General features: G+C 38.3%; 1 protein-coding gene and 2 non-coding genes across 8 annotated transcripts in view; 2 read left to right on the top strand and 1 right to left on the bottom strand.

Moving 5' to 3' along the window:
* AFG1L (AFG1 like ATPase) overlaps nt 1–27,380 on the bottom strand; it is a 189,356-nt gene that overhangs the window by 118,845 nt on the left and 43,131 nt on the right. For all 6 annotated transcript variants that reach the window (XR_006263997.1, XM_043439635.1, XM_043439637.1 and 3 more), the window contains exons 3-5: nt 23,078–23,129; nt 8,280–8,381; nt 7,229–7,359 (exon numbers count right to left, since the gene is read on the bottom strand). Coding sequence is in view for 5 of the 6 variants with exons in the window: in XM_043439635.1 (XP_043295570.1) it covers nt 7,229–7,359; nt 8,280–8,381; nt 23,078–23,129 (285 nt within the window). In the remaining variant the exon portion in view is untranslated. The remainder of the gene's footprint in view (nt 1–7,228; nt 7,360–8,279; nt 8,382–23,077; nt 23,130–27,380) is intronic.
* On the top strand, nt 23,919–24,025 carry LOC122422970. Its single transcript, XR_006264054.1, has one exon. It is a non-coding gene; the product is annotated as a U6 spliceosomal RNA (small nuclear RNA).
* Nucleotides 26,713–26,819, top strand: LOC122422956. Its single transcript, XR_006264040.1, has one exon. It is a non-coding gene; the product is annotated as a U6 spliceosomal RNA (small nuclear RNA).

The following is a 27,380-nucleotide window of genomic DNA, read 5'->3' as shown; positions in this document are numbered from 1 at the left end:
GCTTATAACACTATGCAAAGGTTTAAACTGAAAGTTGAAAAAGCAAGCAATAAGGACTGGTGGTTGAATTATAATTTGTTGTTTTTGTATTACAGAATGTTTTTGCTCTAGCAGAGTAAATTAACTTGGAGAAGCTATGGCTAATTAATAAAGTAGGAGTCACTTGGTGTAGCCGGGTGCCAATGCATACTCTTTTGATCTTGTCCTTGCACTTGTTCAGCTTTGCTGGGGAACAGTAATTTTACAGTATAAGTGAACAGAAGACAATTGGCCACACATTCTTGAAGAGCGAGCTTTTTCATCACCCAGCATTTCATTACCACCAGGAACAAAAGAGAAGGCTACAGATTACCACTAAGGGTAGTCTGCTAATACAGAGTGGAGACATTTCATTAGCATTAAAGAGAAAAGATTTTTTTATGACCTAGAGTTGCTTTCCATCATGACTCACTTAAGTAAAAAAAAGGAAAAAAAAAAATCTAATGGTTAATTTACATGTGTAAGTACTTGAGTCTCAGTCATCTACTGATTGGTACAGGGCCATGTAATGAGTGACAAACATAAGCATGCATTATTAGTAATTAGTATTAGCACAAAAATAAGCACCTATTTTTTATTAGCAGTTTTTAATAGCTTTCCTGTTTTATAAAAACGGTCAAAACTATTTTTTAAATGATATTGATAGCTTATAGAGGAGAATTTTGCATGATATTCTGCTCATCAGAATTCTTTTTCTTGGGGGGACCATATTAGTAAAATATCTATCCTGTGTCCCTAAAAGAAACATAAGAAAACATTTTTTTTAAAAATTCAGTCTCCTTCAGTATTCTGATATCTTCAGAATCATAAGTGGCTTAACAAGAAATATTAATATTCAAAGAGAATATAATGAAGACCCTAAAGAGAACTTTAAGGAAAACCTATTCTTTTATTTCAGTAATTAGTAATTAAAACACATAAAAATATTCTATCTAGACAAATCTCTCAAACAAGAACAGTGTATTTGATAACACAGGTAAAACTGAAATACTACGCTTGGTAAAACTGACCTTCTGCAAATGTAATCCAAATGCTACCAAAACATAATCTTAAAAAAGCCTTAAATTTAAGAGAAAAGAATATATTATTGTTTTTAAGCAGCAATTGTTCCTATTCATCCTCCTATAAAATAAATATTATATTAATTAACACCATCTAATGGTCAAAATAACTAGTTAAAAATCAAGACCAGTAATAGGATTCAATTTTAAAAGTGAAGTGGTGATTGCAGACACACTGTCATAGAGATTAAAGTGCCTAAAAACTCTGCACTAGCAAATCAGCAATGTATGTACTAGGCTTACTGGGCTTAAGGATAATTTCTACACTCTATCATTAAAAGATTTTCTAAAAGCCCACCTAGTTCTAGGTCTATATATTTAAACATATAATAGAAGACATATAGCAAAGAGAACATACAACATAGCCTTTATTACTAGTGAATAAGAGCACTGATGATGGATTCAAACTGAGTTACCAGCTCTGTAACCTTGGAAAAGTAACTTAACTTCTCTGACCCTTAATTCTCTCATCAATCCAATAAAGGCAGTAACAACAACTACCTTGCAAAATCATTATGATACATATAGTAAATCCTCAAGAAATGTTCATTATGACTATTACCTCTATATGTTATGTATGCTAGGATAAGACCATATGATTTATATATAACTGTATAGAATTTTAGCTGTAGATGGAATGATACATAGCATAGTACAGTAGTGAGGAACACAGGCACATAGAAAACACTCAGTAAACAATAGCTAAATTATTACAGCATATACTAATAGAATAAAAGCACCCTAATAAATAAATGGTCACTGAATCCAACAGTTAGTTCACAAAAGATGGATTTAACAGTAAGCAAATAGATACAGAAAAGACAAACCATATTATTACTTAAAAGAATATAATTAAAACAATGAGATCCCATTTTTCACCTATTAGACAAAAATGCTAAGATAATTCAGAACATTGACAGGAAAAAAAGCAGGTTGTTATATGAAGGAAGTGGGCTTAGTTGGGGGACTACTTCAATAACTTCAGTAGATATTAATTGATACTAAGATTTATTCATTCATTTGCTCACTCATTATTATTTGTTCACTCATTTATACTGAAGCACTGTTCGAGACATTTGAGATACATCAACCAGCAAAACAACCTTCGAGTTTACATTTCTGTAGAGAAATATGTATAATAAGTAGTAAACAATAAATAAGTAGATATATGTCAGAGGTAATATATGTTATGAAAAAAAAGGATAGGGGCTTTAGAAGTGTGGGAGTCAATTGTATTTTTAAACAGGGCATTGGCCTTGTTAAGTAACTAAGCAAAGATCTGAAGAAGTAAGAGAGTATGCTGATGGACATGTAGGGGAGGCCATTCCAAGCAGAAAGTGCAAAGGCTTGGTTTGTTTGTTCCAAATTGTACGGACGCTGGGGTCAGAGTGCTGGTGCAGCAATACTCTGAGTTATCATTTTACCCTCTGGATTTTTAGAAAAGGAGGACAAGTAGAGACCTGAACTGGCAGTTAACCCAGTTCTGATGTGCTAGAAGGAGCTTTTCTAAGACCAGTGGAAGATAGCACACAAGATACTGAAACCAGGAAATCTAGGCTCTGCTCAGTGATCAACTCTGCCCTCATTCTTGCCCTTATATGATCGCTTTTCCTGGCTTTTCTCCAAAAAGTATATGCAAATACTAGTCTTTTCTTGCATGCAGTGGTAAGCTCCAAGGTTCAGGTTTGGTACTGCAGGGAAAACAAAAGAGCAAGACTATTAACATTTTTCATTCTAGGACATTCAGGCCAACGTTGCTCAAGGGAAGAGGGTAAATGCTACCATACTATCATGCTATCCTGAAATACGGGAGCAAATAAAAGCAATCAAGTTGTTTTTCAGTCTTGTCCTGTTGCCTTTGTGCATATTTTTTTCAAAACTCTGGTGAGAAACAAGCATTTGGTATAAAAACCACCATTAACTATGGTTCCCTAATCTATGAAGAAAATAGGATTGGAAAAAGTAGGGAGCGTTCAGTGAGTCTAGAAGTAAGGGTGATAAGGTTAGAGAGGAAGCGGGGGCGGGGGGGGTGTTGAGCAAGGGGGATGACACCATCTTGAAAAGTAAAAGTCTTAGTCACTCAGTCGTGTCTGCCTTTTTGTGACCCCCATGGACTGTAGCCTGCCAGACTCCTCTGTCCATGGACTTTCCCAGGCAAGAATTTCAGAGTGGGTTGCCATTCCTTTCTCCCGCCTTATAATCCCATCTTATAATATATCCTGCCTTAGAGTTCAAGCCCTTTTAAGTTGGGTTTTCTGTTACCTGCAGCCAAAAGCATCCTAATATATACCTCTTCTCTTTGCTTTTCTTGGGCTTTGGTTCATCAAGGTAAACCTCCTCCCATTAGAGATAACAAATATTAAGAAGATGACATTTCCTCACATTACTTTACTTCTATTCACTCTATCTGTTCTAGATCACAGGAAAATTTTTTTCAACACTGAAGATAAAAGCAAGACATGAATAGTTCCTTTCTCATCAAAACTATTTGCAAGAAACAGGAGATTCAACTAAAGAAAATGGGTTGTTTATACTTGAGATCCCAGGATGAAATAGTACTGAAAGCACCTCCTGGGAACTGGTGCTGGAAATTGGCCTGAAATTACAGGTCCCTCTGGAGAGCTCAGCAGCTGTCTAGGGAGGACCCTGGTACTCCTCCCGCTAATGTGATTCAGCTACTTCCTAAATCTCTTTGTTCCTGGCTCATTACTAAGTGGGAACTTCCCTCTGTACCTTTTAGTTCAAATACACAAGAAAAAGTATATGACTGGCTTAATCACTAGGCCACACCACGCAAGTCCAAGGGTGTTGACAAGCTTGTAGACTAGCTACTCATGGATCGGATGTCCTGACATGATCCATATGACTGTGGGACAGATAGGGTCCTATAGAAAGGAATAAGCCTCTTTAAGACAACTGGGGTGAATGAGTGAATGAATGAATGAACCAACTCTGGATAAGGCAGGAGATGACAGACAGCTCCATCACATTCACTTTCTCTTTGTTAGCAAGCAACCTTTTATAAGCAAGGGGTCTGTCTCCCTCTTGATCTCCCTTAATATATAATTTGAAAAATCTTTTCTGTTGCCTTACTTTTCATTTATAATACTTGATTCATCCTGATAGCTGCTTTTGTTTCCTTCTTCACAACCATGTATCAATCTTCTAAAATTTGAACTCAATAGAGAATACCCAGTAATCAGACAGGTTTCTGTTAGGACCTCACTATCAGGATGGCAATATGATTTTCATGGGCCCTTTAACCTTCAGAAGACCTTTCCTCAATTAAAATATACATTTATTTAGACATATATATAAATATACATCTATATACATATAAGCTGTATTTTATAACTGTGTTGGTGTAAACAAATATAGTACAGATACAGACAGATACAGGCTGGATTCATTATTGATATATTCATTTCTTCTCCAAATTATAAAAGAAGTTATCGTCATGGGCCCCTAAAAGTATCATGGACCCTCAGCACTGCACCTGTAGTGGGTAATTTGGCCCTGTTTGGCATAAATCTTCTCAGGATCTCCTTTGCACAACCAGATTTTTATCTTCTCCTAACTTTCTTAAACAGTCCTGTCAATGGTCCTGCCAATTCTATTAGTTATTTCCATAGTGCAGAATAACTATTTAATAGAATTAAGTGAAGTAAGGACACTTTGTAAGCCATGAATTACTTAACAAAGTTTGCATAATAATATACTTTAAAATTTTTAATTTCAATACCTTTAATCAAAAATTTAACGTGTTGAATACCTGATAACTGTGGCAAAAGAAAGTACTGAGAGTCGTGTACCTAAAAGTTTATTTTGTTTTAAAACGCTGACACAACACAAGTAACATACAGAAGTAGTGCTCTGTTCACATCACTGGTTTCCCTGTTTCAACAAGACTTCTGTTTCTAAGGGAAAAAAAAATTTAACTCTGTCGATTCAATTTTGTTTAGAGATATTTTGGTTAAAACTCATAATGAGAAACCAAGAGAGATGGCCTTCAGTGACTCATCACTGACTTGTTGAAGGCCACATAACTTAACTCGGCGCTATTTTTAGAACTAAATAAGGCCCTTCTCTTCCTGCAGTACACGCCTGTACTGAGTGTACCTCTTCAGAGCAGCTGAGGAAGATCTCTTTCCATACGCCTTTCTTCTGAGACCTTTGTAGTTCTACAATACAACGGGTGAATGTGAGTGCCAGGCTGTCTGAATATGATTGAAGGGAGAAAGAGGTAAAAATTCCTCCTCCCCAGATGGTTCCGTGTAACACCATTCCTGGTAAAAAAAATTCTCCTTTCTCCTCTATCATAAATTGAGGCGGTTGTGAGCTGTGTGTATTGAGTTGCTAGAGGAGACCTACTTACATTTGGGATAAAGGCATCCTGGCCAAAGATCTACCCACTAACTCGCACAGACGAACAGGAAATAATGCACTACCAATTTAAATGCATAATTTCAGAGAATCTTAAAACTGGAAGAAACTTTAAAATTCAACCAGGGCAATTTCCTCACTTCATTACAAATACATTGTGAGGCTTAGATGAGATGTATGAGTCACACAGGGCCTGCCTTGAGGTAAAGTGAAAAGTGAAAGTCGCTCAGTCGTGTCCAACTCTTTGAGACATCCATGGACTATATAGTTCATGGAATTCACCAGGCCAGAATAATGGAGTGGGTAGCCATTCCCTTCTCCAGGGGATTTTCCCAACTTACAGATTGAACTCAGGTCTCCCACAATGCAGGCAGAATCTTTACCAGTTGAGCCACGGGTAGGCATATAACTAATGTTAGTCTCCTACTCTTGAAAGTTCTCTGGGCCTTTATTCTAGGTAATCAGACACAGGAGTTTCTGCACTCGGGCCCAGAAATATTTTTTCAAAAGTTTTGGGTGTGATGCCCTGTTTTTAAGCTTATATTCAGTACTCACAGATTTATTTTAAGCTTATATTCAGTACTCATGGATTTTTCTATTTTCATTCCAATAATCAATTGCACTTATGGTAAGCATCTTAGAAAAAACATTTCAGAACTACCAAAAAGAACAGTCAAATAAAGAGAAAATAATTCTTAACCTAGAGTATCTTGTATCATTATTATTATTGTTGCTGTTATTTTTACTATCGCTACTATTATAACACTGGGATACAGAAGGATAAAGAGGACACAGAATAAGCATAAGACGTTGTTTGCCTTGATGCGATAATTGCTCTCATAAGAAATAAAGACCAGGAAATAACGTATTACCAACTTAAATCCACAATTTCAAATCCTAAAACCAGAACAAACTTTAAAATTTCAACTTGAGCAATTCCCTTCCTTCATCACAGATAAGTGATGAGGCTTAAATGAGATGTGTGAATTCCTTATTTTTTATGTAACACTTAAAAAAATACTTCAAATATCTTTAAAGACATTATTTTGTAATCATAATATTATTTCCTGTACATCATGATGTAGGGGAAATGTGAATCCATTGATTAGAATATAGGGTAGGCAAGCTTCCTACAAAAGGAAGAATAGTAAACATTTCAGGCTTTGCCAGCAGTACAGGCTGTCTGATGCATTTTCGTTTGCTTTTTTTTTTAACAACTTCATTTATTTATTTATTTATTTTTGGCTGTTCTGGGTCTCTGTTGCTGTGCAGGTCTTTCTCCATTTGTGGTGAGCAGGGGTTATACCCCGTCACAGCGTGCGAACTTCTCATTGCAGCAGCTTCTCTCGTGGAGGGGCACAGGCCCCAAGTGCATGGGCTTCAGTAGCTGAGAGCTGAGGTTTCCAGGCTCACAGCGCAGGCTCACAGCATGTGGGATTCCCCCCAGGCCAGGGACAGAATTTGCCTCTCCCGCACTGGCTGGTGGATTCTTTACCAATGAGCCACCAGCAAAGCCCTCTTTTCCTTTTTTTAAAAAATATAAAAATGTTTCTTTTCTCACTGGCCATACAAAAGCAGATGGGTCAATTTGCTGTGCTGATGCAAGGACTAGATAATAAAATTAAAGTCGTAAGAGATAAAGTATTAAATCAATTTATAAAAACTGATAAAATGAGGAACAGAATTGAAATACTCACACTTCACTCAGTATACCATTCTACATCTATGAAAAAGCTCTACCTTACCTGAAATTCATCAAAACATAAGAGACATGCTTCTTCACTAATTTCTTCAGCTATAGGAGCTATTGGATCGTATGATTTAGCCATGAATCCTGGTTTCCTCTTTGGCAAACTCTGTTTAAGGCGGTGTATCCCTTAAATGGATGAAATTAAACACAAATCAAATACTGTACTAAAAGTATATTTTAGACAACTAAGTACACACTTTTTAAACCTCAAATGAAACAGTGTGTATATACAAATGAAGTTTAAATTTCACATATAAGCAAATACGATTATTAAGGCTGACTGCAGTTTCTCTACCTCAAAATAAGTTGTTCGCATATTACTACATTCCCATGGTTGTAAGGACACTCTGTGGTCATTCCATCTCCACTGTTCAGCCACTTTGGAGATGACACAGTGACAGAACAGATGATTAGATGGTAGCTGATGGATCAACAGATGGATCTTAGCCCTGAGAACGTCAGGGATGCAGGCACCGGAGGTCATCCTGCCCTCTATGTCTGGCACGTCTAATCAGGATGTTTCCTTACTTCCAGCAAGTCCCACTTTATTCACTATGTTACCAAATGCTGAAAGTATTCGAAGAATAGTACAATATTCTTGCCCTGAGGAGGTTACAGTATGGCTGGTAAACAAATAAGGCAAAGATGAAATAATGTAAGAACACTGACAAAGCAATAAAGCATACATACAAGAACAAACTGAATGCCTACATGCTAAGGTGACACAGAGGAAAGGGCCTAATCAAGAATACCTTGGTGAGACAGGTGTGGCTTTAACATTTCTTATTGATCCTTAGTAGACAGAGGAAAAGTCTGGCCTTCACAGAGTAACCTCTGTTCTCTGATTTGGAAGGAATGAATTTGTCTCTAGGACCAACTCTGGACACATTACTAATTGTTTCAATATAGCACAAAATAAATGAAACTAAATAAAATCATACTTTTAGCAAAAATCAAATTTTTTAGATTAAGAACTTTAAAATGAGGAAAATTATTTTGCAGTGTTTGGCCACATAAAAAAAACTTCTTTCAGATCATCAACTTACTTTGGTGAACGTCTAACATGAAACCATGAAAATGAACACGTTTTTTCCTCTTCATTTCCACATAAGCATAAAACATGTCCATCACCATTGTTTTCCCTGTACCTTAAAAAAAAAAATACTATTAAACACTATGTACTGATTGCTCTAACGATTGTTCATTAGCTTTGGGATAATGAACCAATACTCTGCTACTGGAAAACTTAACACTATGTTACTTTTTTTTTTTAAAGGAGTGTTTATTTCTTATGTTAAACTACCTAAAAATAAAATGTAGATATTCTTTTCTGTTAAAATCCTGTTTTTAGGAAATACAACATTTAGTTAGCACTCTGGGGACTATTTCTTCCAGATAACTATGTTCATAAACTGGCAATATTTACAGATTATTTATTAGTTAGTTTCTCTTCTGAAAGGCACCAGTATAAACAAAATAATTATTTTATTATTTAAAATAATAATAAATAAAATAAGTAACAGCCCTTACTTAGCATGAAAAAAAAGTGTCAGTCACTCAGTCATGTCTGACTCTTTTCATGTGGACTGTAGCCCACTAGGCTCCTCTGTCCATGGAATTCTCCAGGCAAGAATATTGGAGTGGGTAGCCATTCCCTTCTCCAGGGAATCTTCCAGACCCAAGGATCAAACCTGGGTTTCCCGCATCATAGGCAGATTCTTTACCATCTGAGCCACCAGGGAAGCCCGTGGAACTGTCTTAGACACTATGGAAAATTCACCAGTGAAAAATAAGAAAATATAGACTAGCATCTAACATAAAAACTGCAAATAAATAACAGATATAGATTAGAGCTGGATAACTGAAAATTATAATTTTTAAAAAGCTGAGAATATAGGCTTTGAAAGAGGCCTACTTGAAAAAATTCAGATACAGTTAACCTTTATAATTAAATTATCCAACTGTAAGCACTCTGAAACTTTTAATCACTATGATCACATTAGTAATTGAAGAATCAACAGGCTGAGTATTTAACAAGGCATACACAGGAAGCCTATTCCCTCACAGAAAGCCCAGAGCTTTGGGGACACTGAAAGTGATCAAGTTCATTTCACACCCAGCACTCCCCAGCTGACAGGCCAGGGAATGCTGGTCTTGTTTCTCATCCTCATGGCTTCTTCCACCATCCCATGTACACTGTTGGTGGGAATATAAATTGGTGCAGTAGCTATGGAAAACAGTATGGAGACAGTTTTAAAAACTAAAAATAGAACTACCATATGACCCAGCAATTCTACTCTTGGGTATATATCTGGAAAGAAGGAAAACACAAACTTTAAAAGATGCATGCATCCCAGTGTTCACAGCAGCAGTATTTACAGCAGCCCAGATGTGGAAGCAACCCAATTGCCCATCAGCAGACAACTGGATTAAGATGAGCCCTATGTCACTTCAGATTTTAGCTTGCAGGCACTTTTCAGATTGTTGCACAAAAAGAGGGAATCCATGTAAAATACCCGGGTCTAACTGAGTTGGGCTGAGAGATCATGACTGTGGGAGTCCAAAATGCAGGTGAAATTTGCGAGGCAAGGTGCCAGAGAGGAGGCAACTATACAATGAAAGAGCCCCAGAAACCAACACATGGGCACTCTTCAGTCTTTCGCTGAATAACAGCTGTTCACATGTAGGGTGATACCTCATGACAGGAGGCAAAGAAAGCTGTGAGATGAGCCATTTCCAGAGATAGTGATACATTCAACAGCTTGAAAGATGATCCACTGAACTATGCTGAGTGAAAAAGAGAAAGCCAATCTTAAAAAGTTACAAGGTTTCTTATTTATATAACATTCTTGAAATGACAGAATTTTAGAAATGGAGAACAGATTAGTGGTTGCCAGGATATAGAAATGGAGGGTGAATAGGTATGGTTATAAAATGACGGGCAATACAAGGAATTCTTGTGGTAATACAGTTGTTCAGTATCTTGACTAAGGCAGTGGATACATGAACCTACATAAGTGATAGACTGTACAGAAATAAATACACACACCTAAGTGAGTACAGCACAGCCAATATGGAACTCTCAGATACAGAAGGCCAAGTGCATTCCGTGCATTATGCCATTTTATCTAAGGGACATGAATATTACCGAATTTTTATATTCTTGAGGACTACTGGAACCAATCCCCTGTGGATACCTAGGGATGACTATATAATTAAAAACTGGAGAAATCTGAATAATATCAGTGAGTTGAATCAATGTCAATATCCTGGTTTTGATACTTATACTACAGTTTTGCAAAATGTTGCCTTAGAGGGGAAATGAGTTAAGTGCATAGAGATCTCTCTGTATTACTTCTTATAACTCCATCTGAATCTATAATTATCTCAATGAAGTTTTTAATTAAAAAAATACTTCAAATGAATCAAGCTGGCATGTAAGTAACTTGTTTAACTACCTGTCACAATAAAATTCAACATATAAAAATTAGATAATCCTGGAACCCTCCTGTACTGTTCAAAGGAATGTAAATTGGTATAGCCACTATGGAGAACATTATGGAGGTTCCTGAAGAAACTAAATATAGAACTACCATATGATCCAGCAATCCCATTACTGGGCGTATACCCAGATAAAACAATAATTCAAAAAAATACATGCACCCCAATGTTCATTGCAGCACTATTAAAATAGCCAGGACATGGAAGCAACCTAAATGTCCATCAACAGCATAATGGATAAAGAAGATGTGATAAATATATACAATGTAATGTTATTCAGCAGTGAAAAAGAACAAAATAATGCCTTTTGCAGCAACATGGAGGGACCTAGAGATTATCATACTGAGTGAAGTAAGTCAGACAACAGAAAGACAAATATCATATGATATTGCTTACATGTGGAATCTTAAAAAAAGGGTGTAAGTGAACTTATTTCCAAAACAGAAGTAGAGTCACAGATATAGAAAACAAACTTAGAGTTACCAGAGGATAAGGAGAGGGGAGGAATAAATTGGGAGATTGGGACTGACATATACATACTGTGCATGTGTACTAAGTTGCCTCAGTCGTGTCTGACTCTTTGAGACCCTATGGACTGTAGCCTACCAGGCTCCTCTGTCCATGGGATTCTCCAGGCAAGAATACTGAAGTGGGGTGGGATCTTCCCAACCCAGGGATTGAACCCAGGTCTCCCACATTGCAGGCGGATCTTCACCATCTGAGCCAACAGGGAAGCCCATATATATACTATTATATGTAAAACGGAAAACAATTAAAACCTGCTGTAGGGCATAGGGAACTCTACTCAGTACCCTAAAATGGTGATATATGGAAAAAGAATCTAAAAAGGAGTGGGTATATATATATATATATATATATATATGTATATATATATATATAAACTGATTCACTTCACTGTACAGCAGAAAGGAACACAACATTGTAAATCAACTACATTCCCGTTAAAAACTTTTAAAGATTATATAATTTTCACAATGCTTGAAAAAAATTTTTGAAAAAATTCAACACGCATTCACAGTAAAAACTCTTAGCAAACTTCCCTGACCTCATAAAGAACAAATACCAAAAAACCTACAGTGAAAAGATACTCAATAACATTTCAAAGATGCGAATTAAAACTATAATGAGATATGACTTCATATCCATTAGGATAGATATTATGAAAACAACAAACAAAAACTGGATGATGAGGATACGGAAAAATGGGAAAACTTGTACATTATAGGTTGGAATGTAAAATGGTGCAGTTGCTATGGAAAACAGTATGGCAGTTCCTCAAAAAATTAAACATAAAACGATCAGGTGATCTAGCAATTCCACTTCTGGATATATACAAAACAACTGAAAGTTGGGATTCAAACAATATTTGTACATCAATGTTTACAGCAGCATTATCCACTAGTCAAAAGATGGGAACAACCCAAACATCTGCCAGTAGATGAATGAATAAACAAAATTGGTATAAACAATATGATAGAATATTATTTAGCCTTAAAAAAAGCATGAAATCCTGACACACTACAACATGGATGAAGAGCAATATTGCATAGGAACCTGGAATGTCAGGTCCATGAATCAAGGCAAATTGGAAGTGGTCAAACAGGAGATGGCAAGAGTGAACGTTGACATTCTAGGAATCAGCGAACTAAAATGGACTGGAATGGGTGAATTTAACTCAGACGATCATTATATCTACTACTGTGGGCAGGAATCCCTTAGAAGAAATTGAGTAGCCATCATGGTCAACAAAAGAGTCAGAAATGCAGTCCTTGGATGCAATCTCAAAAACGACAGAATGATCTCTGTTTGTTTCCAAGGCAAACCATTCAGTATCACGGTAATCCAAGCCTATGCCCCAACCAGTAACGCTGAAGAAGCTAAACGGTTCTATGAAGACCTACAAGACCTTTTAGAACTAACACCCAAAAAAGACGTCCTTTTCATTATAGGGGACTGCAATGCAGAAGTAGGAAGTCAAGAAACACCTGGAGTAACAGGCAAATTTGGCCTTGGAGTACGGAATGAAGCAGGGCAAAGGCTAATAGAGTTTTGCCAAGAGAATGCACTGGTTATAGCAAACACCCTCTTCCAACAACACAAGAGAAGACTCTACACATGGACATCACCAGATGGTCAACACCAAAATCAGATTGATTATATTCTTTGCAGCCAAACATGGAAAAGCTCTATACAGTCAGCAAGAACAAGAGTGGGAGCTGACTGTGGCTCAGATCAGGAACTCCTTATTGCCAAATTCAGACTGAAATTGAAGAAAGTAGGGAAAACCACTAGACCATTCAGGTAGGACCTAAATCAAATCCCTTATGACTATACAGTGGAAGTGAGAAATATATTTAAGGGACTAGATCTGATAGACGAGTGCCTGATGAACTAGGGATGGAGGTTCATGACATTGTACAGGAGACAGGGATCAAGACCACCCCCATGGAAAAGAAATGCAAAAAAGCAAAATGGTTGTCTGAGGAGGCCTTACAAATAGCTGGGAAAAGAAGAGAATCAAAAAGCAAATGAGAAAAGGAAAGATATTCCCATCTGAATGCAGAGTTCCAAAGAATACCAAGGAGAGATAAGAAAGCCTTCCTCAGAGATCAATGCAAAGAAATAGAGGAAAACAACAGAATGGGAAAGTCTAGAGATCGCTTCAAGAAAATTAGAGATACCAAGGGAACATTTCATGCAAAGATGGGCTCAATAAAGGACAGAAATGGTTTGGACCTAACAGAAGCGGAAGATATTAAGAAGAGGTGGCAAGAATACACAGAAGAACTGTACAAAAAAGATCTTCATGACCCAGACAATCACAATGATGTGATCACTCACCTAGAGCCAGACATCCTGGAGTGTGAAGTCAAGTGGGCCTTAGAAAGCATCACTACAAACAAAGCTAGTGGATGTGATGGAATTCCAGTTGAGCTATTTCAAATCCTGAAAGATGATGTTGTGAAAGTGCTGCACTCAATATGCCAGTAAATTTGGAAAATAAACTGCCAACATCTGTTGGATCATCGAAAAAGCAAGAGAGGTCCAGAAAAACATCTATTTCTGCTTTATTGACTATGCCAAAGCCTTTGACTGTGTGGATCACAATAAACTGTGGAAAATTCTTCAAGAGATGGGAATACCAGACCACCTGACCTGCCTCTTGAGAAACCTATATGCAGGTCAGAAAGCAACAGTTAGCACTGGACAGGAAACAACAGACTGGTTCCAAATAGGAAAAGGAGTACGTCAAGGCTGTATATTGTCACCCTGCTTATTTAACTTATATGCAGAGTACATCATAAGAAACACTAGGCTGGAAGAAGCACAAGCTGGAATCAAGACTGCCAGGAGAAATAACAATAACCTCAGATATGCAGATGATACCACCCTTATGGCAGAAAGTGAAGAGGAACTAAAAGCCTCTTGATGAAAGTGACAGAGGAGAGTGAAAAAGTTGGCTTAAAGCTCAACATTCAGAAAACTAAGATCATGGCATCTGGTCCCATAACTTCATGGGAAATAGATGAGGAGACAGTGGAAACAGTGGCAGACTTTATTTTTGGGGGCTCCAAAATCACTGCAGATGGTGACTGCAGCCATGAAATTAAAAGATGCTTACTCCTTGGAAGGAAAGTTATGACCAACCTAGATAGCATATTAAAAAGCAGAGACATTACATTGCCAACAAAGGTCCGTCTGGTCAAGGCTATGGCTTTTCCAGTGGTCATGTATGGATGTGAGAGTTGGACTGTGAAGAAAGCTAAGTGCCGAAGAATTGATTCTTTTGAACTGCGGTGTTGGAGAAGACTCTTCAGAGTCCCTTGGACTACAAGGAGATCCAAGCAGTCCATCCTAAAGGAGATCAGTCCTGAGTGTTCATTGGAAGGACTGATGTTGAAGCTGAAACTCTAATATTTTGGCCACCTGATGCAAAGAGCTGACTCATTTGAAAAGACCCTGATTCTGGGAAAGATCGAGGGAAGGAGGAGAAGGGGACAACAGAGGATGAGATGGTTGGATGGCATCACCGACTCGACGGCAGTGAGTTTGGGTAAACTCCGGGAGTTGGTGATGGACAGGGAGGCCTGGCGTGCTGCGATTCATGGGGTGGCAAAGAGTCGGACATGACTGAGCGACTGAACTGAACTGAACTGAATTGAACAACATGGATGATTCTTGAAGACACTGTGCTACATAAAATGATTCAGAACAAAAGGATAAGTAAGCATTATATGATCCCACTTATATGAGGTACCTAAGGTAGCAGTGAGTGACCCAAGATCACTGCAGATGGTGACTGCAGCTGTGAAATGAAAAGACGCTTGCTCCTCAGAAGAGCAGCTATGACCAACCTAGACAGCATATTAAAAGGCAGAGATGTTACTTTTCCAACAAAGATCCGTATAGTCAAAGCTATGGTGTTTCAGCAGTCATGTATGGATGTCAGAGTTGGACCATAAGGAAAGCTGAGCACCAAAAAACTGATGCTTTTGAACTGAAGCTGTTGGAGAAGATGCTTGAGAATCCCTTGGACTGCAAGGAGGTCCAACCAGTCCATCCAAAAGGAATTCAGTCCTGAATATTGACTAGAAGGACTGATGCTGAAGCTGAAATTCCAAATCTTTGGCCACCTGATGAGAGGAACTAACTGACTTACTGGAAAAGACCCTGATGTTGGGAAGATTGAAGGCAGGAGGAAAAGGGGACCACAGGATGAGATGGTTGGACAGCATCACCAACTCAATGGACATGGGTTTGAGCAAGCTCCAGGAGTTGGTGATGGACAGGGAGGCCTGGCATGCTGCAGTCCATGGGGTCACAAGGAGCTGGACACAACTGAGCAACTGAACTGAAAGTAGTCAAATTCCTAGAGACAGAAGGAGAATGTTGGTTGCCAGGGACTGGGAGGGAGGGGTTATAGAATGGGGTATTATTGTTTAATAGGTACAGAGTTTCAGTTTGGGAAGACGAAAATGTTTGGAGACAAACAGAGGTGATGTATGCACAACAATTTGAATGCACTTAGTGCCTTTGAACTGTACAGTTAAAAAGGTTAAAATAGTAAATTTTATATTATATATATGTTGCCACAACAACAACAACAAAAAACTAGTACATTAACACACACACAGACACACACATACACACCCTATAGTCAACACATCTATAAGTCATCATACTTACTAGGGAAGACTGAACACTTCTCCCTAAAATTTGACACAAGGACACCCACTCTCATGACTTCTATTCAATACTGTACTGCATCCTAGCTAATGAAATGAGGCAAGAAAAACAACTACTGAACTGGAGGCATAGACACTGTAAAGGAAAAAAGTAAATTGCTTTTATTTACAGACATGATTGCATACACAAAAAAAATTTGAAGAAGCTACCAAAAAACCACTAGAGTTAGTAATTGAATTTAGCAAAGTCATAAAAAAATCAATTGATTCTACATATTAGCAGTGATCAACTGGAAATTTAAATGTTAACATACAATACCATTTGCTAAAGCCTTTGACTGTGTGGATCACAACAAACTGGAAAATTCAAGAGATGGGAATAAATCTCAAAAATATACAAGCAACTCCTGAAGCTCAATTCCAGAAAAATAAATGACCCAATCAAAAAATGGGCCAAAGAACTAAACAGACATTTCTCCAAAGAAGACATACAGATGGCTAACAAACACATGAAAAGATGCTCAACATCACTCATTATTAGAGAAATGCAAATCAAAACCACAATGAGGTACCATTACACGCCAGTCAGGATGGCTGCTATCCAAAAGTCTACAAGCAATAAATGCTGGAGAGGGTGTGGAGAAAAGGGAACCCTCTTACACTGTTGGTGGGAATGCAAACTAGTACAGCCACTATGGAAAACAGTGTGGAGATTCCTTAAAAAACTGGAAATAGAACTGCCATATGACCCAGCAATCCCACTTCTGGGCATACACACTGAGGAAACCAGATCTGAAAGAGACACGTGCACCCCAATGTTCATCGCAGCACTGTTTATAATAGCCAGGACATGGAAGCAACCTAGATGCCCATCAGCAGATGAATGGATAAGGAAGCTGTGGTACATATACACCATGGAATATTACCAGCCGTTAAAAAGAATCATTTGAACCAGTCCTAATGAGATGGATGAAACTGGAGCCCTTATACAGAGTGAAGTAAGCCAGAAAGATAAAGAACATTACAGCATACTAACACATATATATGGAATTTAGAAAGATGGTAACGATAACCCTATATGCAAAACAGAAAAAGAGACACAGAAATACAGAACAGACTTTTGAACTCTGTGGGAGAATGTGAGGGTGGGATATTTCAAAAGAACAGCATGTATACTATCTATGGTGAAACAGATCACCAGCCCAGGTGGGATGCATGAGACAAGTGCTCGGGCCTGGTGCACTGGGAAGACCCAGAGGATTCGGGTGGAGAGGGAGGTGGGAGGGGGGATCGGGATGGGGAATACGTGTAAATCTATGGCTGATTCATATCAATTTATAACAAAACCCACTGAAAAAAAAAAAAAGAACTGAAATGAACTGATAAAAAAAAAAAAAGTGCTCGGGCCTGGTGCACTGGGAAGACCCAGAGGAATCGGGTGGAGAGGGAGGTGGGAGGGGGGATCGGGATGGGGAATACGTGTAAATCTATGGCTGATTCTGATTCGTATCAATGTATGACAAAACCCACTGAAATGTTGTGAAGTAATTAGCCTCCAACTAATAAAAAAAAAAAAAAGAGAGACATGGGAATATCAAACTACCTGACCTGACTCCTGAGAAACCTGTATGCAGGTCAAAAAGCAACAGTTAGAACCAGACATAGAACAGACTGGTTCCAAATAGGGAAAGGAGTACGTCAAGGCTGTATAGTGTCACCCTGCTTATTTAACTTCCATGCAGAGTACATCATTTGAAATGCCAGGCTGGATGAAGCACAAGCTGGAATCAAGACTGCTGGGAGAAATATCAATAACCTCAGATATGCAGATGACAATACACTTCTGGCAGAAAGCGAAGAAGAACTAAAGAGCCTCCTGATAAAGGTGAAAGAGGAGTGAAAAAGCTGGCCTAAAACTCAACATTCAAAAAATGAAGATCATGGCATCCGGGCTCATCACTTCATGGTAAATAAGAGAGAATAAAGTGGAAACAGTGACAGACTTTATTCTTGGGGGCTCCAAAATCACTGTGGATGGCGACTGCAGCCATGAAATTAAAAGACACTTGCTCCTTGGAAGAAAATCTATGATAAATCTAGACAGCATATTAAAAAGCAGCAACATTACTTTGCCAACAAAGGTCCATCTAGTCAAAGCTATGGTTTTTCCAATAGTCATGTATGGACGTGAGAGTCGGACCACAAAAAAGGCTGAGCGCCGAAGAATTTATGCTTTTGAACTGTGGTATTGGAGAAGATTCTCAAGAGTCTTGGACTCCAAGGACTGCAAGGAGATCAAACTAGTCAATCCCAAAGGAAATCAATCCTGAATATTCATTGGAAGGACTGATGCTGAAGCTGAAGCTCCAATATTTTGGCCACCTGATGCAAAGACCTGACTCATTAGAAAAGACTCTGATGCTGGAAAAGATTGAAGACAGGAGGAGAAGGGGATGACAGAGGCTGAGATGGTTGGATGGTGGAATCACCAACTCAATGGACATGAGTTTGATCAAGCTCTGGAAGATAGTGAAGGACAAGGAAGAAATTAAAGAAAATATTTTAAAATTAAGAAATATCCCATGCTGATAGATTGGAATGCTCAATATTTTAAGTTATCAATTCTCTGTAGACATTGATCTTTTTTGTTTTTCATTTATTTTTATTAGTTGGAGGCTAATTACTTTACAATATTGTAGTGGTTTTTGTCATACATTGACATGAATCAGCCATGGATTTACATGTATTCCCCATCCCGATCCCCACTCCCACCTCCCTCTCTACCCGATGCCTCTGGGTCTTCCCAGTGCACCAGGCCCGAGCACTTGTCTCATGCATCCAGCCTAGGCTGGTGATCTGTTTCACTATAGATAATATACATGTTTCGATGCTGTTCTCTCGAAACATCCCACCCTCGCCTTCTCCCACAGAGTCCAAAAGTCTGTTCCGTACATCTGTGTCTCTTTTTCTGTTTTGCATATAGGGTTATCGTTACCATCTTTCTAAATTCCATATATATGCGTTAGTATACTGCATTGGTCTTTATCTTTCTGGCTTACTTCACTCTGTATGATGGGCTTCAGTTTCATCCGTCTCATTAGAACTGATTCAAATGAATTCTTTTTAATGGCTGAGTAATATTCCATGGTGTATATGTACCACAGCTTCCTTATCCATTCATCTGCTGATGACATTGATCTTTAACATGTCTTTAACATACTCTCTGTCAAAATCTCAGGATCAGGATTTTTTTTTAAATGAACAAACTAATTCTAAAATGAAGATGGAAACGCAAAGGCAATAAAATAGCCAAAATAACCTTGAAAAAGACAAAATTGGAAGACTCACATCACACCTCAGTGTGCATCAGCAATGTCCAGGTTGTAGGAAATCCTACAGGATAAAGAAGTTTATATGTGTGTGGTGTGAACACACCCGAGCATATACTACCTCAGGATGTAAAGTAAATTACTAACTATGAGCCACGCCCAAAAAAGCCATTGCCACAGCTTGTAAACCTTGAGTGAGCAAAGGCTGTGTCTGCTTTCATTCACCATTACATTTCCAGAAACAACAGACAACCTGGCACAAGGCAGGTGCTTATTTGTCAAGTAACTGGAAGAATGTTGGGTAAAAGTAGGGAAGGAACCAACACTAAATTTCCCTTACCTCACAGTTTTGCTTTGGCATCTATAGAATCCTAAGTAAAACCTTGTAATTTTCTCAAGATAAGACAATCTTACTAGGGGAGTCATTTATAAAACTTAAAACTCCAGTGCGTGATAAGTCACTTCAATCACGCCCGACTCTTTGCAACCCCATGGACTGTAGCCCACCAGGCTCCTCTGTCTGTGGAACTCTCCAGGCAAGAATACTGGAGAGGGTTGCCATGCCCTTCTCCAGGGGATCATTCCAACCCAGGGATCGAAGCTGCGTCTCATGTCTCCTGCAATGGCAGGCAGGTTCTTTACCACTAGTGCCACCTGGGAAGCTATGTAAACTCTAGTAAATTGTAATTTTTAAGCCCATAGCTGGGAAGCCAAAAGTGATTACTCAAGAGCCCCCTCTAGTGGTGTCCTTTCACAGCTGAAACCCTCCTCCCCCCCACTCCCCCATAGAAGAAGTTGGAAGTGGTATCTTCCATCATTGCCTCCCACTCAGCAGAATTTTGCTTTCCAACTCCTAACCTTAAAACCAGTCTACCTTTCCACTGGTAAAATTACCAGTGTGAAACAGGTGAGGTTAAACCAGGAGACGGCAAAAAAGGACTTTATTCTCTTCTAATATATGAGAGAAATCATTAACCCTGTCATCATCACACATTGTTAGTCCAGAGCTGGAACCTTGCTGTAAGAAAGCCAGTTGTAGGATAAGAATGGAGCCACAAAACACTACTACTGCACCTTTTGGTTTTTGCATGAGATATAATAAGCTTTTTATTAATGAAACATCTCGAGATTGAACCATGATGATATCAGTGTTCCTGGGGTTCTCTAGCCTATCTGATCAATTATCTCAACACACCTATGAAGATAAGAGCAGAGTTAAGTGGGTATAACAGAGCCCAAGCCAAGAGCAGGAAAAAAAGAGATTGCTATAAAACAGACATCTTTTCCATCAAGTCTCTTTAAATTTAATACCTGTTTCCCAAGTCTAAAAAAGAAAAATAATAAAGAATAAGAGCTTGTGAAGACATTCCGAGGCTACTCTCCCAGCCAGCAAGCCCCACAAAATGAAAATTTGACCTATCTTTTATTATCTATTTTGTAAGAATTCTAAACTAAAGAGTAAAGCCACCAAAATGTTCACCTCACTTCCTGTTTCAGAATTCCTTTCTCTTCCCCTCTCTATATTATGAAGATGTGCGTAGCCAAAGATTACCACACATCCAGCCTACGTGAATATACCATGTTATCACATCTTTTCTAATTCTTTCAAACACTCAGATGAATTATGTTTATTGTACCTCCCTTCAATTTGTTAGAATATGGTTGTATTTTCAAAACTAAAATCCAACAACCTCCATATTTGTGCTTTTTTTTTTAAGTCCTTTTGCAGAAGTGGAAACAGTTGTGCTTTACTAACCATCATCATTTATGGTTAAGTGGTTAAAGTAACATGGGAAACAAAGATTCTGATTTTAGCAATGACTGAACATGAAAGTAAAGGTACAGGAAGTAAATGTTCTCCAAAGAGGCAAAAAAATGAGAAATGACTACAGAATGAGATCGACTAGCAATAGCCAAAGGTGCAGACACATAAACCTGATCGAGTACCTGATATAAATTAGATGCTAGGTAAGCATACATTGGTCTCAGAAATACCAATTAGCTTATGAACAAAGAAAAAGAATAGTTTGAGATTCTTTCACATTTTTAACATCTACAAGTTCCAAGAACTTAAAAGAGAAAAACAAATACCATATATTTACACATATATGTGGAATCTAGAAAAATGGTTCAAATGAACCTATCTGCAAAGCAGAAATAGAGACAAAGACATAGAGAACAAACGTATGGACACCAAGAGGGGAAAGGGTGGATGGGATGAACTGGGAGACTGGGCCTGACATATATACACTACTGTGTATAAAACAGAAAACTAAGGAGAACCTACTGCATAGCACAGGAAAATCTACTCAATGCTCTGCAGTTACAAAGAGGGGATATATGTGAACATATAGCTGACTCACTCTGCTATACAGCAGAAGCTAACAGCATTGTAGAGCAGCTAAACTCCAAAGAAAAATTTTTTAATAATTTAGAAAGATAAAAGAACTTCAAGAATCTCTATCATTCCCTTTTTAAAAACTGAACAATAATCATTTATTAGATTTGCTAAATCTAGAAATGTAAAACAGGCATTTAGAGGCATTAACAAACAAATTAGAGTAAGAGAGAGGACCAAGGAAAGAACAGAACAGTTTGACCTTTAAGGCAGTGTGACTACTTATTCAACTCCTATTATTTTTATTATCCTAAAATTCTTACTAAGATAATAAACCTCTGCCACAGCTTCCTCACAATGGAAATTTGTCATGGCTACAGGGGAGTCTGAAGCTTGTTGATCAGTCAAAGACTAAAACTGCTGCAGTCCATGGGGTCTCAAAGAATTGGACATGACTGAGCGACTGAACTGAACTGAAAACTGACCTCATTACATCAAATATTTTGAGTATGCCAAATAAACAAGTGATTGACAAGCCACAAGGCCAGATGACAGAAGAACCACCTTCATGACATCAGTGAAGGTGGATAACTAGGGAAACGTTTAGGACTAGAACAACTGGATTTGGTTGAAGGAAAATCGAAACCAGAAAACAGACAACTTCATCAATAATGAAGTCAAGGAAGAAGCAAGACAACTGATTAGGAAAATCTATTACAGAAAGGCTTACCAGGTGGTGCATTCACCTGCCAATGCAGGAGACGCAAGAGATGTGGGTTCCTGGGTCGGGAAGATCTCCTAGAGTAGGAAATGGCAACCCACTCCAGTATTCCTGCCTGGAAAATTCCATGGTTAGAGGAGCCTGCCGGGTTACAGTTCACAGGGCTGCAAAGAATCAAACATGACTGAGCATGCCCACATATCACAGAAACTGACAGTTCACAAAGTTTCCAAGAAAATGAGTCTTCATGCCCAATGACTGGAAGTGCAAGAAGGATATGTTACCACTTATATGTTTAGAATGTCCACTCATCACTAGATTAAAGATAACTAAATTAGGGGCAAGAGTTTAGATTATGAGTAGAAGTATTAGTGGAAATTAAAAGTAAAACAAGCAACTTATCGTTTTAAGTTATTAAGCGGAGTCAAATAGCACTGAGCAATGAGATTCTGATTTATCAAATAACCTATCTAGAGATGATTTCTGTCACTGAGATGGATTCACTTTATGCATTAAATAATGTTTGCACCCTAACATGCTAACTAATCATGCCTTCAACTGCAGTCACAGCCCATGAGAAATAAAAGTAAAAACTAAGAAATCTGCAATCCTCTCCTCTTCCCTATTTTACCTCACCCATCCTATTCCTGCTGGTGGTGGGTTGAAAGATAGAAATGGAAGTTATCTCTGAGTGAAAGTTAGGAAATTTTTTGTTCAGACCACTTAAAACTTATTTTAACACACTTACCCACATCTCCATAAACATACAGGCCCCTTGGAGGTTTGCTCCTTGAAAAAAGCTGCAAATTAAGAACAAATTATAAATCTCCAATGTGGAAATAAATGAGTATCATCATACACATAATGTTCCTAACCAAGCTATATATAGGAGCGAAACAGGCTACTACTGCACACAGTAAGTACAAAAAACTTGATATAAAAGGCTATGATGCCCCACTTAGATTTTAACATAGAAGGCAAGAATCAGTAGCTCAGAGCAAAGCTCTGAAGCCACACAACTTAAGTTTATACCTCCTTCACCATTTACTAATCATGTAATCGTCCCACTCTTTTGCAAATGGGCTCCCTAAACAATGAAAGCCTAGTTTATTCCCAGCAAGCAAGAGATAGGAAGACTTTTTAATAGAGAAACTAAACAGTTTCCAGAAAAAAAAGGCACCTATGTGTTGGTTTCTCCCAAAGAAAGAACGGGTCCCTCTCAGATCACCTTACAGTAAAGCACGCTAGTCAACAAATCTCTTAAGATGCAGCCTTCAAGCAGCTCATTAGTATCTGAAATGACACTAAAATGATTTGACAGCTTAGAGTCAATAGAAATTGGAAGGAAAAAAAAAAAAAACCTCTCATTACAAAAGTTGGAGACCACAGCAAATACAGAGGAAACAGAGATTATACAGACAGCAAAAGGAAATTTCAAAATAAAACTGTAACCAGTATAATCAATATGTTGAGGAAAATAAGTTATTAAAACTATGAAGCAAGAACAAACTGCCAATTTTTAAAAGGAATATTAAGAATAAAAGAGAGTACTCTGAAATTTAACATACAGTACCAGAAATAAAATTCCAGTGCTCGCTTCGGCAGCACATATACTAAAATTGGAACGATACAGAGAAGATTAGCACGGCCCCTGCGCAAGGATGACACGCAAATTCGTGAAGCGTTCCATATTTAAAAAAAAAAAAAAAAAAAATTCCAGAAATAAAACAAATGGTAACAATAAAAGATGGAAAATATAAGAAAATTACGGAATTAATTCAGGAGGTCCAAGAGCTAACCAAAAGATTTCCAGAAAGGGAAAAGAGAAAAAAGAGAGAAGGAAATTATCTAAGATTTTTCTTAGATCTGAAGGATGAAATTTCAAGATGGGGAGGACAGAGTAAGTGTCCAGCACAACGAGGGAAATAAGACCCATACCAAGTCACAAGAGCTTCCCAGGTGGCGCTAGTGGTAAAGATTCTGCCTGCCAATGCAGGAGACACAAGAGACACCAGTTCAATCCCTGGGTTGGGAAGATCCCCTGGAGGAAAACCCACTACAGTTTTCTTGCCTGGAGAATCCCATGGGCAGAAGAGTCTGGCGGGCTACAGTCCATGAGATCACAAAGAGTTGGACACGATTGAAGCGACTTAGCTCACTCTTCGCTCACCAAGTTACAATCCTGAAATTTCTGACACCAGGAATATAAAGAAAATCTTACAAACATCCAAGGTGGCAGTGGAGGAGGGAGGTGGTAGAGACAAGTCATAAAAAACTGACAAAACTTGAATAAAACTTGAGAGACAATCATTTCCAATCTAACCATCAAGTGTGAAAATGGAAATTGACATTCCATATTTACAGAGTCTTAAAATATCCTCCCCAACAGAAATATGAACACCTAGGCTCCATGAAACACAGAGGATCCTGGGGAAAACACTCTGGTAAGATGGAGAGTTGCTCTAGAACCACAGTGGCACAAGCAGGACAAGAAAGCAATCAAGTACAGACCAAAACAGGAGGATGAAGGCCTCAAAAAAGAAACAAAATGGAACTTCTCTTTGTCTGACGTTATTATCAACCCAAATTACCATTCTAAATTTTGCTCCACTTAGAAGAGTAACCTTCAAACTCTATAACAGTTCCCTAGACACCTATGTAAAAACCAAGGTGAGCCAGATCCAAGAGAGTTCAGAGAGGATAAAAGCAGAAAGGGGGCTTCCCAGGTAGCTCAGTAGTAAAGAATCCACCTGCCAAAGCAGAAGATGCAGGTTTGATCCCTGCATCGGGAAGATCCCCTAGAGAAGGAAACGTCAACCCATTCCAGTATTCTTGCCTGGGAAATCCCCTGGACAAAGGAGCCTGGCGGGCTACAATCCACTCGGTGTCAAAGAGTTGGACATGACTTAATGACTAAACAACAACAAAAGCAGAAGGAAGCAAAGGATATGCCATTTAGCACCAACCACAGCAGTAGATAATTTGACAGAGAACATTGGCAAAAGCTAGACTTCAGGATCTTTTATAACGCTTTTGTTTTTTAATATGTGGATTCACTCAAGTATGCCTCAGAAACCTCTCTTGCTCTCCTGTTCCTTAGCTTTCTCTATAAAACCAGCTCCTGACTTCATCAGCCCTTTCCAGAAGAACCTTCACCACAGTTTAGGAAAAAGAATCTGCTTTGCTTTGATTCTGCCAGCTGGATGCTGTCCCTGTGTTCTTCTGCACATTAACTCTCCATCTATTCTTAAATCTCAACAGAAAGAAGAAGCTACTCCTGCCAAAACTTCTTAATTTGCCTTGTTTTAATATCTTATATGAACCATTCTTATACATTGGTTATTCTATTTTCACTTTCCAGAAAATAACCAATATGCTCCTCAATAATTTTAAAACAGCTTCAAATTAGGAAACTTATATACAAGCTAATAATCTCTAAGCACATTTTATGTATTAGAAATCTTTTGAAAGCAACTTTCTGCATAAAGTAACTGGGAATGTCACAGCAATTGATTACTTCCTCACAACATATTTTGCTGTGATTCAAACAGATTCAAGGGATTAGATCTGACAGAGTGCCTGAAGAACTATGGACAGAGGTTCATGACATTACACAGGAGGCAGTGATCAAGACCATCCCCAAGAAAAAGAAATGCAAAAAGGCAAAATGGTTGTCTGAAGAGGCCTTACAAATAGCTGAATAAAGAAGAGAAGCTAAAAGCAAAGGAGAAAAGGAAAGATATACCCATTTGAATATAGAGTTCCAAAGAATAGGACGGAGAAGAAAGCCTTCCTCAGTGACCAGTGCAAAGAAATAGAGGGAAACAACAGAATGGCAAAGACTAGAGATCTCTTCAAGAAAATTAGTGATCCCAATGGAACATTTCATGCAAAGATGGGCACAATAAAGGACAGAAATGGTATGGACCTAACAGGAGAAGATATTAAGAGGTGGCAAGAATACACAGAGCTATACAAAAAAAGATCTTCATGACCCAGATAACCATGATGGTGTTATCACTCACCTAGGGCCAGACATCCTGGAATGAGAGGTCAAGTGGGCCTTAGGAAGCATCACTATAAACAAAGCTAGTGGAGGTGATGGAATTCCAATTGAGCTATTTCAAATCGTGAAAGATGATGCTGTGAAAGTGCTGCACTCAATATGCCAGTAAATTTGGAAAACTCAGCAGTGGCCATAGAACTGGAAAAGGTCAGTTTTCATTCCAAAGAAAGGCAATGCCAAGAATGCTCAAACTACGGCACAATTGCACTCATCTCACACGCTAGCAAAGTAATGCTCAAACTTCTCCAAGTCAGACTTCAACAGTACGTGAGCCGTGAACTTCAGATGTTCAAACTGGATTTAGAAAAGGCAGAGGAGTGCTCACTTCGGCAGCACATATACTAAAATTGGAACGATACAGAGAAGATTAGCATGGCCCCTGCGCAAGGATGACACGCAAATTCGTGAAACGTTCCATATTTTTAAACTGGAACCCATTATACAGAGTGAAGTAAGCCAGAAAGATAAACACCAATACAGTATACTAACACATATATATGGAATTCAGAAAGATGGTAATGATAACCCTATATGCAAAACAGAGAAAGAGACACAGATGTACAGAATAGACTTTTGGACTCTGTGGGAGAAGGCGAGGGTGGGATGTTTCGAGAGAACAGCATCGAAACATGTATATTATCTAGGGTGAAACAGATCACCAGCCCAGGTTGGGTGCATGAGACAAGTGCTCGGGCCTGGTGCACTGGGAAGACCCAGAGGGATCGGGTAGAGAGGGAGGTGGGAGTGGGGATCGGGATGGGGAATACATGTAAATCCATGGCTGATTCATGTCAATGTATGACAAAAACCACTACAATATTGTAAAGTAATTAGCCTCCAACTAATAAAAATAAATGAAAAAATTCAAAAAAATAAAATAAAAAAAGAAAAGGCAGAGGAACCAGAGATCAAATGGCCAACATCCACTGGATCATCAAAAAAGTGAGAGAGTTCCAGAAAAACATCTGCTTCTGCGTTATTGACT

This window comes from Cervus canadensis, chromosome 20 (assembly GCF_019320065.1).
Source record: "Cervus canadensis isolate Bull #8, Minnesota chromosome 20, ASM1932006v1, whole genome shotgun sequence".
In the NCBI taxonomy this organism is placed as follows: Eukaryota; Metazoa; Chordata; class Mammalia; order Artiodactyla; family Cervidae; genus Cervus; species Cervus canadensis.
The sequence above is the reverse complement of the archived record's forward strand: the minus strand, read 5'-3'. Positions and strand labels throughout refer to the sequence as shown.